Here is a 19,329-nt window from a genome sequence, read left to right as displayed (position 1 = left end):
CATAATATCTCCTAACCTTCTCTCCTGTGAACTCTCTTTAGAACTACAGTTCTGTATCTTCTTTCACACGTTGATTTAATTGTGCAGATTCACTCTGTGCCATCTTAAGAGGCACTCATCCTCACAGCGTCCTTTCATTTCATAAATTGGCTTGATCCATTTCCATCTTTAATAGGAATTAGGATATATAAGTTTCATTCGCAGTTATATAGCTCACATTCTAGAGCCAGTTCAGTTTAAGTTCTATCGCGGACAGTCCTTGCTTCATCCTTAGTTCACATTTCCATTTACACCGTATAGTAGCAGAGCACTCGATCCTTTAATCAATATATTTTACTAAAACTGCTTACCTGCCAAATTACCCTCCAATTATGTTCTCTTCGCCTGTTTAATTGCTTTCATTAATATTCTTTTCACCTTTTTACCTGCTACATGACACGTTCATACTTCATAGCGTATAATTTTAATATAATTTATATCTACTTGCAGTTTAACAGAACTCTAAATGCTTAATTAATACCCTTGCAGGTACCACCCGTATTCACACTCAGTATAATTGAGTCCGGTCATTTTCCGATACGATATTGGGGACGGGTTCTACAAAAAACAAACATATAATTATCTTTTAGACTGAAGCTTTGCTCGAGTTAATAATAATAAATAAACCGCAATATTTATGTTAATATATATCATAGTTGAGTGACAAGGTGTAGTTATGAACCGCCTGCTTTGAAGCTAAAAATAACAAAGTTTAAAGTTTAAACTATAAGTTTAAACTTCTAAAAGTAAAATTAACCCAAGAAACTTCTTTGTTATGAAAATTTGTATTAATTTAATTTGAGCCCGACACGAAAAAAATAATTAGATCAGTAAAGTTATTTTTGATTTGTTTGGTTGAGTTTGACGAGTAAACTTGATGCATAGCCATAGGTTCAGGATAGCCTGACGTCTAGGCAAAGACCGAGATGCTAGAACATGGGACCCACTCAGTTACAGCATCTGTCCCGTAGCTGTCCAGTTTCCCGGAGAACTAACCTAAAGAGATTTCAACAGAAAGTGAACCCATACCTTATACTCTTATAGTTGATATGTTACAATGTAAATTCAAGTAGTTCGCTTCAATCTCAAAACTGTAGCTCTCTTCAGATCTTTAGCAAGGGTTCAGCCAGCTAGTTCTTAGAACTTAGCACCATCTGATCAATCATGTGCTGAAAAGCTTCGGTCATACAAAGCTTCGGTGCAGTGATAATTACGTTTCTGATAAGGCTCCTGATAAGGCTCCTATATCCGATCATTGTCGTGTCTCCTGATACAGATAAGGCTCCTATATCAAATTATAATTGTCGTGTCTCCGGTTCAAAAAATGTCGCCTGATAATTTGGAGATTAAAGTTCCACAGAATATTTAAATCAACCCGTGTGCACACTGCACAGGCTCACTGCACAGGCTCACTGCACAGGCACACTGCATAGGCTCACTGCACAGGTTCACTGCACAGGTTCACTGCCTATTTAGTCAGCGCGGACGAATACATTGTGACCTAACAAATCATGGTTTATTGGTAGGGCCGGGCTAGCTTGACGTTACCATGGAGAATTAGTCTTCCTGTCCCCGTCCCTCCCCTTCTTTCTGTTCCTGTCACTGTATTTTGAACGGGTTATTATCGAAAAGCGTCAAGATGAAGAAAAGTAGGGCAAAAGGGTAGCCGCTGAGTGCTGACAGTGACAGTGACAGATAAACTAAAAGTTATGTTAATAAAAGTAATATGAAACTTCAAATGATGGAGTAGTTCGCTGTTTATTAGTCTCATGATTGAAATACTGATAGTTGGATAATATCCGGTTGGAAGAGACAAGGACAAATGAAACATTCCTGTTTCATTTGTCCTTGTCTCGTCCAACCGGATATTATCCAACTATCAGTAATATGGAACTATCACAGGTCTGACTGCCAGACTGCTGTTCAAGTTATTAGTTATCGCCAAAAGGGAAACCCGCATAGTAAGTTGGCTGTAATGATTTAAAGGCAAACGTTCTCGGTATAGTACTTGTAATACAGCTGCAGGTAACCATAAACAAATTAAAAAGTTGTTCTCTTTTTACAACTTGTCGATCTTCCAAGTTCAAGCTGCTTTGAATTAACGCTTGTTGACATCACAGAATTTTATCCACGATGACAAAGCTCTCTTTCAGGACTTCATGGGACGATTCGACGCAGGGACCTTGCCCCAAGTTCAAAGTTGACATCTTAGTTGAACGAAAAGCTTTCATAAATCAAGTGTCACTCAGTCCCTCTATTTGACTTTGAGTATTCGATGTAATCGTGCCTGTCGGATTAAATAGTCAGAAAGCAAATACAATTATCAGTTATCACATTAAATTATAAACAATCGAAAGAGTGTACAGGGTTTCGATGTCTGTGTGTTGGTTCCATGCCAGGCGGTAGAATCCAAATGGAAATACGAGCTGCCCTGTGAGTGATGATGCAATAGAGCTGCATATTTTGCGCTCTTTACAGCGCTCTGTACTGCCGGTGTATCCGCTATTCAGTCACATGACTCATTATCCACCCACGTGTACATCTCTCCCTTTCAGCAACTGTGCACGCGACTCGCACGTGCTTGTCGATGTGCTAGTTGTGTGTCATGCGTCACGAGCGCGCCACGTGACTGCTATAATTACCCGCCATATTGCTCTGAATATTGTGTGTGTGTGTGTGTGTGTGTGTGTGTGCAGCGGCCGCGCTATACAGGGTCGGTATGACGTCATAACCATATTTTTTGGCTGATTTTTTGCCCTAACCGCTTTTCTGCTGGTAAGGAATGTATTTGTTCAGAAAGCTTCAGAAAATGTCGCTCTGTACCGATACCAAGCATATTGCAAACTCAGTGTTACTATAAATAGATACACAGCCATGACCTAGTCGCATTTTTGTGTTTTTTGGCATAAAATATTAACTCATTCCGGAATGGAACCACGGATTTAAATGTTTTTGATACCAAAAGTTAGCTCTTTGTATTGCCCATCTGGAATGAGCTCGAGTTTTTCAAAATCCACCGAACCAAGGTCACAATCGTGTCGTGAGCATACAAATTCGCTAATGCCCAGGAAAAGTGCTTTTAGTTATGTTCAAGGGAGATCGGCTATATTTTCACCATTTTTTCATGAATTTTCCCCAAATTTTCATAGGCTGGGGGAACTGTCCCAAAGCCCACGGCTGCCAATTTTCAAGTGTTTTGCTTGAAATATTGGGAATTAAGCGGACATTTATCATGACGATGCGATCTATCAGGGAATTGCGGCCGTTTGCAGGGCAACATTTCTGAACATTTTGTCCAGCGCGCACAGTGCTCTATCTTGAATTTGTCCAATAAGATTCAAAAGCGCAGACCAATCAGAGGACAGCAGCATTTCCACTGACCAATCACAGCCGACCATGCGGATACACACCAGCCAATCAGCGTCCAGAACCGTATTCTCGAGGCATGTTTGCCTCCGTATATGGTAATACGTACACTGCTCATTCATTGTCCGCCCGTAACGTACGTTGTTTTCTTTGTTGTAGAGAAGTATGGCCCGTACCAAGCAAACCGCCCGTAAATCCACCGGAGGAAAAGCCCCAAGGAAACAGTTGGCAACCAAGGCAGCCAGGAAAAGTGCCCCATCCACTGGAGGAGTCAAAAAGCCCCATCGATACAGGTGTGAACGAATGGCTCATACATTTCTGCATAATTTCTCGTTCGATGCCCGCTTTCCGGTCTAGCCGTAACTTTGCTTAGATTGATGGGTTATTTTTGTATTACAAGAAAATTTGACTGGGCCTGGCCCCACCCAATTTAGCAGAAGTTTCCTGCTCCAAGGACCCGGCTCTAATGTATGATTTTCTCATTTCTTGACCAATTTTCGTTTGCAGGCCTGGAACAGTCGCTCTGAGGGAAATCAGAAGATATCAGAAGAGCACAGAATTGCTCGTCAGAAAACTCCCCTTCCAGAGATTGGTCCGTGAGATCGCTCAGGACTTCAAAACCGATCTCAGATTCCAGAGTGCTGCTATTGGAGCTCTTCAGGTTAGATTTTCAGCTTTGGTTTATTTTATATGTTCTGACTAATACTATGAAACTCTTGACATATTGTCTATTGAGCAATAAACCCCTTTTCGATTCCTGAGCTACAGCTGCGATTCATATTTGGGATTAGGCGAAGCTCCGGCAGGATCTCCAATTTTACCCCAGCAATTTTACCCCAGCTCTCTTCGGGAAACAAATTTTCTGCCCGCTAGATATCTACCCCGAATCTACAGCATTTCCTTCTTGAATGTGGACTGGTACGACAGGGACAAATTTTTCTGGGAATATCCGCTATTCACCAATGATGGTGTCGGGTATTCAAAATTGTCATAATATTCATGTGAGACATAATTTACATAAATATGGCGTATAAGTAGGAGGTCTACGGCAGCTATAGAAATGGTAAAAATTCTTAAAATTCAAAGCACGATTTTGCTACTTTGCTAGTATACAGTGCAGTGTATATATATATATAGTTGTGAAACTCAGAAGTGTCTAATCTAATGTAACCAGTAATGATGTACGGATATTGGATATATTTACCTGGTTGCTGCCTGCTGGTAGAGAAGAATACAACTAAGTTCGGCTGTGGTAATCGATATAAAATATAATTTGTAGGGCTATCCGTACGCGTACCTCACTCGCTCCATTCACCTCTGACATGTTAGTTAAAGGTAGGTGGAGCGGGGAGGCCATGCACATGATCATTCTTTAACTATCATTTTAGCAAGTTATTTTCCCTCCGGGCTCCGTACAAGGGATAAAAATATGTTGATCAGGACCGATCATAGTTATGAAAATTCTTCAGATTTATAACTAAATTTACCATGTTATATCATGATTGATTTTAGCTCAGTCAATAAAGTCACAGTTAGGATCATTATACATGAGATGATATTTCCAATGGTGTGAACGAACTCTGGCAGAAAGGTGATGACTTCAAACATATTACGTGAGAATGTGATATAATCATATTTAAATTAATCCTCTTTTTAACATAAAGTTTTCTTCAGGAGGCCAGTGAAGCTTACCTCGTTGGATTGTTCGAAGATACCAACCTGTGCGCCATCCACGCCAAGAGAGTCACTATCATGCCCAAAGACATTCAGCTCGCCAGAAGAATTCGTGGAGAACGAGCTTAAACTGCCGTAATTAATCAGTTTATATTTGAATACCATGGCGGGACTGTTGGTTGTATTTACAAAATTGATCTGACTTGAACTCACCGCGGATCAATTCAACCGTGACTTATAAAAATGACCATCTCAGTAATTGTTATTTTGTCGGGAGGCTGTAATTTTGTAAAGATTTTGTGTATTTGTTAGTCGAACAACCACTAGCAATTCTTGAATGGGAGTAGGAATCTTGAAAATTATCACAACCTATAATTTATTAGTCAGTGTGCTTTGATATACTGTCGAAAGCAATTTAGTTCCACATATTCTTGTTTTTACATTAGTAAATGCATCTCGGGTCAGTAGGTCTTATTCGGTTTTATTGCATATCCTGTAGCCGTATTTCTGAAATCAGTTATGTTTTTCTCTGATCAAAGACAGTGTATTTCTGTTTTTAATTTTATTTATTCATATTTGAATGTATTCCAAGTTTAATGTCACGGGTTTATCTTTTCTGTGGACAGTGTTTGGAATAGAACAAGGTTTCAAACGTCTGAACCTCCTCCCGATATATGCTTAAAATTAAGTTTACCATAAATGCCATATTTTCGTCTTCAGTGTTCAGTCAGTGGCGTCCCCCGCCGGAAAAGCGCCCCCTCCCCTTTTAGTGTCCCCTCCCCCTAAAATTAAACAACTTCAGTGAATTTAGAGGTACACCGGCAAAAACGCGCAGTTTTGCTAGTACTACAGTTAAGTCATAATATAAGTTTTTCAAAACTGTCCCACATTCAAACGACGATTTGGCTACCATTGCGGCATTGAAATGGTTCCATTGTTGTATATACTTGGCCTCGTTGTACTTGTACATTGTAATTGTAAACCCGCCGCGCACGAGTGTCTTTCTTTACACTTTAAATAAATGGACACTTCCGGTTTTTTCAAAATGTTCGTCTCTTGAAACTAAAGTAATCAGTAATTGGTAATACCACATACTATAAATTTATAATAGCAAATAGATCCTTGACATACGTTGTAGACCTGCACTTGCAGCGCCTATCGCTTCACTAGAGTTTCTACGATACAGGGGGAGCCGCGCACTCGTGCGCGGCGGGTCACACACCGTATGACAACGAGTGCGCGGCTGTATCGTGGCCACGATACTTATTACTACTAGAGGGGAACTGGAATAAAATAGATACACTTAGTGAAACAACAGTGGGGGTCACAAGTCACAACGTGATACAATAGCTCCCCAGAAGTAAAATTTGGGACATCGTACTAGGTTTGAGTTTGATTCACGATGTCAATCCTTCGCAGCTCGGTGAGGCACAGTGGTGCATCTCGCCGATCTACCGAAGTGTGGTTGCGAGAAGCATTATTTGATGCGCGCGCGACCCAGTAGTGCATCGCGCTACAAGGTTTGAGTTATTTAGAAAAGTCTTATTTTGGCCGAATAAAAGTTTGCAACTTTAACTTTACTTTGCGGATTCTTGTCCTCTGATTGGCTGAATTGTGTCACGTGCTTGCTCATGTTGAAGATTGGAATGGTTCACTGTTCACGCGTGCAACTCAATTGTCAATGTCGCGCGCCAGCTCAAACCGGCTGTTTAAAAAAAGCACTTTGCACCTTTAGCGTGTCTGCCAGCCGTTACGGGTATAAGGTTTTTATTTATGGGATGACCGTTATTTAGCTTTCTAGTCAGAGTCTATTTCTCGCTTCTCTCATATGTCTTATCCCGTTTATGAAGCTTGAAAAGAGCGCCGCGCACAGTGACTTAACTGGCGTGCCAGGTAACCAAACTATGAAGTTGAACTATGACCGTTTTGTTCTGACTTCTGCCCTGTACTGAACCTTAATCACACGATACTGATAGCCAATGTCGTAACGTAATATACTATCGCAACTCATATAGTAGAGGCTCTTACGGGCATTGTCTGGTTGAAACGTTAGGGACCCCAGATACACCTTACTAGACGTATTTTTGACCGTAGAATCGATTAAAAGTGGTTTCAAGATGATTGGATTGATTGTTCTGGGGTAAAATTGCAAAAAACCGATTTTTGGGCCAAAAATAGGCCAAAAAACCATGTTTTTTGATATTTTGAGCAAGTCAATTTTGTTGGCATGTCGGCAAAACTTGCATGAAGATAGTTAAAAGACAGCCGCACAAGATTGTATAAAAATAAAACAAATCCCTCTATTTGTTCTGAGGTAAAAATCCAAAAAAGTGGTAAAAATGTTGACTTTTTTGCTTGAAGTTTGAATAATTTTTTGCAGTTGTATTAAATCAACCCAAAAATAGTCACATCGTGTTTGCCTAAATTTTTCCTTTCCGAGAAGTACCCACTTCATATACTTTATCGAAGTTTAAATATTGTCACTCCGCAAGCGTTTTTAACAAATTTTCGACGCGCACTACGCGCAAAAGCATTTAGTTGTTATCAATTGGCACCCGCGCGTTCATCATAAATTTCAAACAGCTATAACTCAGCGAGATTATGTCCGTTCTAGCTCATATTTTCACACCAAATAGAAAATAATGTGATCTTATTGCTGACAAAATATGAATATAATTACTCTAGTTGCCTTAGAGTAATAGACTGTCAAAGTTAATAACGCGCATTGGTATAGCACGTGACTAATAAGGCCAAATTTATACTTCTTAACATATTATCGATCCTTAGACATCATACTATTGTGTCCAATTAGCGGTTAGGTCTCTAAACTCGTAGCAGAAAACACGTCTTTTTGCCCGTAAGAGCCTCTACTAATATGGTTATTTGTTATTCAAAACCACAAAAATTGTTGCTATCGGAATTAAATTATATCACATGTTTATTTAGGGTTTAGCGACTCAAGAGCAATATATTTGTATCAGTATCACTCCTACAATTACATTTCACATAGCCATGTGCCTACTTGTAGCGCGATGCACTACTGGGTCGCGCGCGCGCATCCAATAATGCTTCTCGCAACCACATGCAGATCGGCGAGATGCGAAGGATTGACATCGTGAATCAATGTGCCTACGCGTACTGCGTGACGCGCTTGTTTCACAAGTAGGATCTTTGCCGCCTCCGGCGGTCGCGCGCTACTGCAAGCGAGAGGGCTCTGGTTAGAGCAACAATTACATTAACCATTAACTGTAACATAATGTGTACTAGCTGTGTAACCATGTAAGTATTTGTGTACGTATAGTTCAGGAAGTTTGAAAATACTAAACATAAAAGAGCGCCGCGCACAAGGATTTGCGTACTGCTAACACTAACAGCTAAGTAAAGTAATCCCTGCCTCCACCCCATTCAGTTTCACATGATTTGACGCCATTTAATTACAAGTTAGCACTTGCACTTCACTTGAGAATAAGATCACGAAACTATCAACAATCAATACTAATAGTATTATATAATAGGCATAGCTATGGGAAGGAAACGAAAACACTCGACACAGGCACTCTTGATAGAAGGACGTGATAAAAAGAAAGGACCTTTCGGTGAGTAATATTGATTATGTAATTGTAATAATGTCTGGGTTAGTTCAATATAATTAACAGGGCAGGGAATTGAAGTTTAATGAACAATGGAGTGAAAAATAAACATGGTGGAAATGCTCCACGTCTTGAATAATTAATATTTAGGTGGTCGCCGGTCGATCATTCATATCATTCCACAGATTATAGTAATATATAAAGCCACAGATCATAGTAGTATATAAAGCCCTTAACGGCTTTAACTAATTCGCTCGCCCAAAAATTTCACGTGACTTTGGTTTTTATGGTTTTGCAGCCGTACGCGTACAAAACGGTTTTACATAAACAATAAACCCTAATCCCAACCCTAACCCAGAACCCTAACCATTACCCCGAAGCTATCCATAAACCTTACCACAACTCTAACCCTAACCCGCGCCCTTAACAATCGAATTCACGTTTTACTAGCATGTCACGTGACCAAAACGGTTTTTTGCCCATAACTCTCCAGGGAAGCATTTCTACCCTACGTCATACTCATGGGAGTGATTCGGAATCAGCGTCCAAAATACACTGATTCAGATCAACTTCATACCCAAAGGGCCTTTTCACAAGAATTTTCTTAAAATTTAGGCGAGCGATTTAGTATGTAGTAGGAGCGGCCTTTAACGGGTGATACTCATAAAATATTTGTTCCAAATATGACCGTCGACAAGTACAAGTCCAACTCGGCGCGCGTCTTGGCACTTATGAGCCATTTAAATTTTATTTACGACGTCCGCTTGATTCACGACGTCAATCCTTCGCAGCTCGGCGCGGCGAGGCCCAGTGGTTGTAGGTTTATAACCTACCAGGACACAGGACGCGCGCCGAGTTGGACTCGTCGACGAGTATCACCTGTTAAAAAATGTTATCTCGAAATGTTGTCTCGAAATGGCCCGAGGCAAGTGCTACGAAACGTAGCGCGCGCCGGGCTAGTCCATTCACAATTAACAATGGACAACCCCTGTCCGGATTGTTCCGAAATTCCAAAAGCACCCCCTCCCTATTTGCTGAACGTGACGTGCTTAGTAGATAGCCCCTTACTTAGTTAGTTAATTGATAATGGTATGAAACCAAATTGAGGTACTCAGTACTGGGAGTCATGTCAAAATCCCGAATAAAATTGCAAAATCATATTGTCAATTGTCCCAATCTCTGTCCCATTTTCAGTTTTTGAAGATAAAATTTCCTGGACCGAAATTTTACAGTTTTGACTCATTTTTTCACCCACAACCAATTAGTAAGTCAACTAAAGATGCCAAATGACACAATTTAGGTGCTGGAAGTTTGATTTCGGTCGGAGGAAGCCCACAGCAGAAAGCTTAGCCTTAACAAAACAAAAAGTTGTATTCTCAAAATCCTGTCCCATTTTCAAATATGAAATTTTCTGAACACAAATTCGACAGATTGGATGAAACTTTTGCCCAGAAACCAATTAGTCAGTTAATTGATGATGGTATGAAACCAAATAGAGGTACTGGGAGTTATAATCCCGAATAAAATTGCAAAATCATATTGTCCCAATCTCTGTCCCATTTTCAGTTTTTGAAGATGAAATTTCCTGGACCGAAATTTTACAGTTTTGACTCATTTTTCACCCGCAACCAATTAGTAAGTCAACTATAGATGCCAAATGACACGATTTAGGTGCTGGAAGTTTAACGGGTGATACTCGTAAAATATACTCGTAAAATATCTGTTCCATATATTGGACCGTCGACGAGTCCAACTCGGCGCGCGTCCTGGTAGGTTATAAACCTACAACTGGAAGTTTGATTTCGGTCGGAGGAAGCCCACAGCAGAAAGCTTAACAAAACGAAAAGTTGTATTTTCAAAATCCTGTCCCATGTTCAAATAATAATATGAAATTTTCTGAACACAAATTTGACAGATTGGATGAAATTTTTGCCCATAAACCAATAATAGTAGGTTATAAACCTACAATAAACTTAACCCCCAAGTGGTGTCAAAAACGCGAATTAAATAGGTAATAATTTGACCAAAACCCATAATCATGGGTAGAGTGAACCGCTGCCAGTGTCTCTCTTTTCCAAACAAAAGAAAATGATATTAATTTGAGGAACCGTCCGCAAATGCAAATTGATACCGAGAATGAAATCGGTCGCTCGCTTTTCCCATTCAATAAGCTTTATTACAATACGTAAGCCGTGAATGAATGGGAAAAGCGAGCGACCGATTTCATTCTCGGTATCAATTTGCATTTGCGGACGGTTCCTCAAATTAATATCATTTTCTTTTGTTTGGAAAAGAGAGACACTGGCAGCGGTTCACTCTACCCATGATTATGGGTTTTGGTCAAATATCATCTCTTTTTGATTATAATGTCAGGATAATTTACACAGTCGAAACTTAATAAGGAGGTAATTTCAACGATTTCGAAATTTTACCTTTGAAAACGTTTCCTTGTGTTTAGGTAGGCATATCTGTCAATAACAGACTGAATATAGCACTTTTTACTCATTCAAGTTGGCATTAAATTCATATATAATGCCATTTTAATATCGTGGGAAAGCAGAATATATTCGAAATCACGAATGAGCAAAATTCTCACCTTTCGCACGTGCAAACTTTGAGCGGACGTTGCGTGCGCATAAAATATTGAATCACCATAAATTTTGGCATAGTGTTATTTAATATATAGTTTGATAAGCATGAAAAGTTTCAGAAGATTTCAAAAAGAACTTGGATCACAACGGGACTCCAAAGTTGGTAAAAATCGTGAAAATAACAATTTTTAGTGATTTTAGCTATTTTAAATGAATTTGGGCGTGTCCCCACGTGTGCAACTTTTCGATTTTTAACTTTAAAACTAGCCTATAACACAATTTAGACCTTTAGGAAGCAAAATTGAGCTCCACAACCCAAGGGATGGCCCAACACCAGAGAATACTAATTCACAACTTTTGTGTTTTTATAAAATTATTCTTCAAAAAAGCACAAACTTCAATAGCGAATATCTTTATGAAGGAGCAAGGTAGGAAAACTTTCCGGTAGATTTTCAGAATGCTTGAACAATTATCTAAGGTGAAAATATCCTCAGATTTTGAATAAAATTACTCCTTAATGCTTTAAAATCGATTTGAAAAGTTGTTATTTTGTCAAAAATCAAGTTTTAAAAACACTTAAATTGATGACGTCATCAAGTGATGATGATGACGATAAATTATTTTTCGATATAATGTAAACTAAAGTATAAACAATTATCTTTAAAACCTGTGGTTCGAAATGACTGTATCTTTTATACTTTTGAATCTACGGACACTTAAATGTAGGCTACAATTTACTGCAAAAGCGTCTATACATATTATATATATATACTAGTGTAACCCGGCCTACGGCCGGGATTTCACTGCCGCAGTTAAAAAGGGTAGGAGTAATTACCCGCTGAGTCAAAACCCGGATTAGGCGAGCAATGCTATTCGGAGTGCCCTCACGTATCCAATAGTATGCTTAAAAGATAGAAATTCTTAATCAATAATCAATAGAAATTAACCCTTAACACCATGCACCACACCAGCCTATCATATTTGTGAACATGCATTACATTGTCGTATGAAAGTATGAACTCTCTCTACAGTCCAAACAGACCGTTTGAGCACTCCCTCCCCTAATAAGTTTATAGTATTATATGACCATGTAATATATACGCCATGTAATATATACGCTACATATGCAGAGAGAGAGAGAGCTAGCCCCGTAACTCTTGCCGTTCTTCTCAAGCCATTTTATGTAACATATTTTGTGGTACAAAACCATCAATTAAACCACTTACCACCGGCCGATTTTTATAAAATTTGCTTATTGGCTTCGTCAGAGTTTTGTCGGCACTATACCGAAAAAACCAGTCCCGTAACTATTACCGTTTTTTTTGTATAACCGTTCGGAAATTACACACAGACACACACACAGACACACACACAGACACACACACATTCTGGTGTTATTAAGTTGATAGCTTCACGACAATCTGTTGTAAAACAGGGGTTCCAGAAAACGCACTTCCCGATACTCCTGCAACATGAAATTTTTTTTACAGTCGATTTGGACAAGGTCTAGACGCTCTGCAAAGTTGCAGATCTCTAACTCGATTTTAACATGGTTTTTAAGGCACCTGAATATGGCGATTTTGGGTTTTTTACCTAATTTCGTATAACATGCTGGCGCGTATTTTGCGCAAATTTCTTAAAAACCTCCACATAACTATTTCTTATTCCTGTCATCTTTAACATTGAATTAGAATGTTTTCAACTTAAATATACCTGCTGAACTACTTTCGATGAGTCTTAATGCCTGGAAAACAATAAAGGGGATATAATAGTATAGGGGGTACATAGTGTTGTGAATATAAGGGCAACGGTTATGCTTGCCAGCATTGTGATTATTTTAGTCTCTAGAGCCTTGACACCATTTTAGGGTTATACGGGTTCCTGCTAGTAAACTTAAAGCCTAAGGGCCGTATTTACCAAATTTGCTTAAAGTACGACCTTAAAGGAAGAATTTTAAGTATCACGTTAAAGTGACACTTAAAAAGTTGGACCTTAATCGAAATTCGTATTTACCAACTGGAAATAGCTCGTACTTTAATTTATAGGTTGACCTCCCACTTATGCTCTAAGTGGGAGGTCAACCTTTAACTAAAATTGTTATTCACCAAAATTTTATCACTGAACTGACACTTTAAGTGCAGAATTAGATGTATTGTAATGTATTGTATAAGAACATGATGAGTATCAGGAGGTAATTAGGGGAAAATAGACTGCTGAGAGATTAAATAGAGAGCAAGATTAACAAATTTTATTAATTATCAGGAGAGCTGTTAGCACAAAGCTATCAGGAGGTAAACCAATGTTTGCGAGTTGCTGTAATATGTTTCTGATCGAAATCCGTTTGTCTGTTTTGTTTGCTCCTTTAGTAAATTTGAATAATGAATGAGTATTGAGTACGACGACTTGTTAAACCCACAACGGCAGCGGGTAGAATCTAGAGTTATTCAGCGCAGGCCTGTCTCACTAAGAGACCGATTTAACCTACTGGAGGCATAAGATGACATAGATTTTTACTACCGATTTCGAGTCAAGATAGAAGGTTTTCTTCTCATCCTCCAAGCCGTAGAGCCCCTACTTTCTCAGTACAGGAAACAAACCAATTCCCCATTGAGCCCGGTACAGCAGCTCTCTGTGGCGCAACGGCTTTGCAGATCTCTTGTGGCGACATTCAGCAAGCTCAAAGAAAAAACCCTCGTTGGGAGTGAAGAACGAGGTAAAGAATTTTCCTGCCTCGTCATCTCACCTTAAGTTTAACTGTAAGAGGACAACAACAGAAGAGGCGTACCAGGAGCGGGCAGAAGAGATACATTAAGCGAGAATGGGGATGCTGACCACGCAGCAAATACAGATGTCAGAAAGGCATGAACTGTGGATGGAGATTTTGAAGGGCCTTACAGTCAATTTGGTGCCAACCTCATCCCGATTACCATTTTCAGGTGGCCTTCCCGCCGAGCTTGAGGGTGAAAACATAGCTGATTTTATTATGAATATTTTACTTTCACTTCAATATTTACTCTATTTTTACTCTTGAAACGCTAGTGTTTTTCACACGGTGCAAGTACATAATTAACCGTTAAATGAGTAGAGATCTTAATTATAAATGAGTCAAAATCAATACGTTTAGCTCTAATATGACAGCTATAATATAACCGCTAATCATAACCAACTATAATATATTTTAGAATATAACTGTTACATATGTAACAGATTTTAAACTTTAAGTATGAGGTCTGTAGATTAAGGGTGACATAGGTGTACCTTAAAAATAGTCGTTTTAAGTGTGAGTTTAAGTACGAACTTAAGTATGACTCGATTTGGTAAATACCAATTTTGAGGGATTTTAAGTGTGACACTTAAAAATTAAGGGTGACACTTAAAAGCAGAGTTGAAAAATACGTGAGATAATTTTTTAAATACGCCGTATTTAACGTTTTTTTGCTTAGAAATAAAATACGTCAAAAATACGTTAAAATACGTTTGCCTATTTTTTTCGTAATTGCATTCAAAAACTTAATAAGTTATGTCTTTCGTTCGCAATTTTTTCAGACACATCGTCATTACGGTTCAATTTCATTTATTTTGTTCCCTTGAACGGGATTGGAATTTACTTTTGGAATTGAACGCAGAAAAATATTCATATTTGTGTAGAAAATCGTCCGTAAAAAAGTTTCAATAAATACACAATTAAGAACACAATTACCCAAATGAATCGTAATCATCATTGAAATCAAATTTCTCTATGTTTTGGATAAGTCGAAGGTTGGCATTAATGCCTACTAGCTTTATGGCCTTATCCTTTAGCACGTGCACAGTTCCCTTAAATCATACGCGAGGTGATAAACTACAGAGCTACGCGAGTTTTAATCAAACTTTTAACTTGTATAATTAGAAATAGTACTTATTATTTCATTGGAGCTCTTAATGCTACAAAATCACTTGTAACGTATTTTAACGAATTTTATTCAGCGAAAATAAAATACGCCGTATTTAACGTTTTTTTGATATTTTATAAAATACGTTAAATACGTATTTTTCAACTCTGCTTAAAAGAGAATTTCGTGAATACCATTTGTAGAGTTGCCACTTAAACTCCTTTTTAAGTGCGACCTCATCCTTAAACTGCTGTTTAAGTATGACCTAAAGGTTGGTAAATACGGCCCTTAGGCCCCTTATTTGCAAATGAATGGGAACCAAAATTATGAACTATAATAATAATAACTGTATAAGGTGCCAGATTTAAAATTATAACCCCCAGTTCCATAGCGGATATTATGCCAAATTATTAGACGGAGATCGTCAACTAATATTTCTTCGGATATTTCTCCGGTTTGCAGTTCCATAACCTTATCCGGAGACCATATACGGTAATTTTGTTGATTCTCACAGATACAATATCATCCGATCCTCTATCGGAATTATCTCAACAGACGAAATCATTTGGAGACGTGTTGGTCAAACTGATTTGCAGTAACACGCACGTGTTTGTTGATGATATTCAAGGACAGTTATATCATTTTATTTCCTCCAATCGGCTGAGTACATGTTTAAGAGATTTAAAGAATTATCCACGACTAACTGGGTCTGGATCGCTTGTGACTTGACCCAGATAACCGTAGCAAATGCTAATAAGGACCCTTTTTATTCCCAGCCGTTTACACTGCAGATGCCCCCGGAAAATCGCGATACTTTATCGCATAATTTGAGAAATACTTGCGATTTAGCTGGTATTTTATCAAAGATAAGGGAACAGTTAGTTGAGTGCATTCCAAAGACGGAAATTAGAGATATAGATATTGTATTTCCATTACTAAAGCCAGGGCACATCATTCACGGACCACGGACTACCTTGCACGTCATTGAAAAGAAAGTTGATCGGAACGACATGAGTCTGATTGATAGAATCACGACAAAAGAACTAAACAAATTGCTTAACACAGATTGAGATGGATCATGTAGCTTTGATATTGGTCTAGTTCACCAGCTTCACATGACCAACATGTCAAAAGAAACATTTCCGATGTTATCACAGAGAGTAGAAGAGCAACCTCGCACCACCAAGAACAGGATAGAATTCTGTGAAGGGTACTACTGCTACTCGGCTGAGTACCCAGCAGTCGTTGTGATTAAGGATCATTGACCTAACCTCCAGGATAAAGCGCCCCTTCAACTTCTGATGTCCAGAGCTAGAGTTTATTGTTCCGTTATATTGTTTACACCAAGAAGAGAAACACTTTTAGAGCATGAGTTACTGGGTGATTTGTTAAATAAACTTAAAGATGATGTTAAGATAATTCGATATGAATGAGCAGCAGTTAGCACATAATTAGATCTGATAGTGAGATTTTGATAGTTCATTCAGAATCTTCTACATTACATAAACAATCATTTTCATGTTTAACTAGCCTGACAAGTGACCAACAAATTTGTTTGCAGATTATTTCTCAGGGAAGCGTTTTAATCCTATTATAATTATTTATGTGTCATGGGATTATAATTAAACTATTTTCAATTTCATATCCTCAGGGCCCTTCGTAAAAATGTTCAAAATTCTTGGAGTGATTTTAGATTTAGTGGAAATGATTTCTTTGTCCAGCTGTTCAACTTCAGATAAGATGTTTTACAGTTTCACAAAACTTTTTTGTTGAACATTTGCAAACTACCTCTTCAACTCATTGTTGAGTTAAACTTAAGGACACGTTTTTTTTTAAGTGTGGTGAAAATGACTTTGAGTGCCATGACACTTTTGACAGTGTAAGTGAAATGACTAGTGACTAGAAAGTGTTGCACAGATATGCCTTCAATCTTAACTGCCCCTGTAAGGAAAATCCATTACTTAGTTAATATGTCATAATATAGTACCAAGGCAGTGCCAGTTTTCAGCATTTTGGACTATAATGTTGAAAACGCCCATAAAAAACTGAATTTTGCGACTTTTCTGTTCAAAATTCAGATTATGTCTCAGAATTATTCAAAGAATATTTGGATTTTGGTAGGAATACTTGAACTGTGCTCAAAATAAGCAAAAAGTCATTTGTTTGGAAAAATTTCTAGTTTGGTCGAAGGGGTTGTACAAGGCCCATACTTTTGATCAGCTTGTGAATGAACTGTAACAACTTTCAATAAACGTTGGTCTGAAATAATGTAACCTAGGAAAAACATATTGTGTGCCTGTATTCAGTAAAAATTCACTCACAAAATTACAATTGATTTTTTTACATTGTAGTAGCTAGACAGCAACAAATTATAACGTTTTTCAATCATACTGTCGAGATTAAGTCTGCTCAACAGCATTCTGTTCGAAAATCAAATTAAAAGTGTGTCAGTTTTCAGTAAAAAGTCATTTTTAGGTCAAATTCATCACGATTAAAAATTTAAAAGAAATGACTCTTTGCTGAATATTGGCACTATACAATTGTTGTCTAACAGCATAGGCAGGTTCATCAAGATGATTCTTCACAAAATTTTACGATATTGTGTGTTCTAATTCAGCAAAAAGTCATTTTATAAATAATATTTTTAGCTTGTAATCTTCATAGAAATGACTTTTTGCTGATTATTGGCACGATAAAGTAGATTTCTGACAACAATATTATGTTCATCATGGAAATTTTGTACATACTATTGATGTTTGAAGTTCATTGTGCCAGTTTTAAGTTAGTTATAGCAGGTTATCACAACACTGCTTACAAAGCAAAAATTTTATGTGATTTACCATTGGTATATGCCTAGAAAAAGAAGTCATTTTAAGCTGATTAATGGCACACAGTGCAACAAAATTGTGCCACATTAAACGAAAAAAGGCACACCGCTCCCTCAAACAATATTCTGAACTAAAAAGAGTGCCATTTAGCAGTAAGAATGACTATTTCTGTCAAATAAGTCACTTTTTACTGATTTTCAGGACACATATGCTGTTCAAATTTTCAGGATGTAACTAAACTAAGATTTGTATCTGCAACATAAACAATTCGGTGGTTTGAGATGATTAATAATGCTGATATTGACTTATAATAATTGGTAATTCCCACGTTGGCTGCAGCAGTCACTACAGCTGATTAGTGGCACTCTCATATTATTATCTGTTTTTGACCCCTTTATGAACACATTACTTTTCGAAATAGATGCTTAAACTAACACTAGTACACCCATGGATCAAGAAATAGACAATTTTTGTCTTTTTACATCATTTATCTATATGACTGATATGCTGAATTTGGGCACTCGGGACATAATTGAGTGTAAGCAGTAAAGAGTTCAAGCCTTCTTTTAACTGATTAATGGCACCTTCAATCTAAAAGTCAATATGGTGACTGAACAAGAGAACTGAAATTTCGATACTTATTTCATCAATTAGAAAAAATTAAATTTCAAGCTGATACATGAGTGACTTTTTGCTGATGGCTGGCACATAAACATGTAGGAATTAGTTTAAAGACACAACCAATCATTGTCTTATCCAGAAAAAAACACAGTTATGCCTTGATCTTTTTAATATTTTGACAAGAACCATCAATAGAGCAGTCGTATTCAGATATAAAAAAGACTTTTTACTGACTTCTGTCACTTACTGGAATTGCTAATAATGACTAAAATGCTGAAAACAGTTACTCACTCCAATCTACTAGTGTAATGTGAACAATATTTGAGTAAAATATGGCGAAATCTATGGAATTAGTCAATTGGAGGTTAAAATGGTTTGCTGATTTTTGGCACTCAGTTTAATTGCTCATAAGTCATATTCTGCTTGAGCCTGGCACTTCGTTTTTTCAAATCACAACTACTGAATATTTTCACTTCATCTTATGAGCAAATTTATGGTTGCACTTTAAAAAGCACTGCGACTTTTTCCTCATTTTGTGCACTCTACTTTGAAAAAGGTGAAATCAGCAACTCACCACACTTAAAAAAAAACGTGTCCTTAAAATATATTTGTTTGGCGTAACTTGTTTGGCTGAACTCAACGGCAAATTGGCGGCTTTTACTTTGTCCTCACGCCAAAAGCCTCCACATTGACAAGTTAACATATTTAAGCATATTATATCCCGAAATTAAACAAAGAAAACAGCTGA

The 19,329-nt window shown here is 37.8% G+C and overlaps 2 protein-coding genes across 2 annotated transcripts in view; both read left to right on the top strand.

Annotated features, from left to right (window-relative positions):
* The window catches only part of LOC134816726 (arginine and glutamate-rich protein 1-A-like), a 1,122,901-nt gene that overhangs the window by 478,513 nt on the left and 625,059 nt on the right, over positions 1-19,329 (top strand). The window lies entirely within an intron of this gene.
* On the top strand, positions 3,399-5,676 carry LOC134816608 (histone H3.3A). The gene is made up of 3 exons (XM_063825537.1): positions 3,399-3,698; positions 3,913-4,066; positions 5,080-5,676. Exons 1-3 carry the CDS (start codon positions 3,571-3,573, stop codon positions 5,206-5,208), a joined length of 411 nt encoding a protein of 136 aa, XP_063681607.1. The 5' UTR covers positions 3,399-3,570; the 3' UTR covers positions 5,209-5,676.

Source organism: Bolinopsis microptera, chromosome 6 (assembly GCF_026151205.1).
Source record: "Bolinopsis microptera isolate Bmic1 chromosome 6, MBARI_Bmic_1.0, whole genome shotgun sequence".
Lineage (NCBI taxonomy): Eukaryota > Metazoa > Ctenophora > Tentaculata > Lobata > Bolinopsidae > Bolinopsis > Bolinopsis microptera.
Note: the sequence above shows the minus strand (reverse complement) of the source record. Positions and strands in the feature narration are given on the sequence as shown.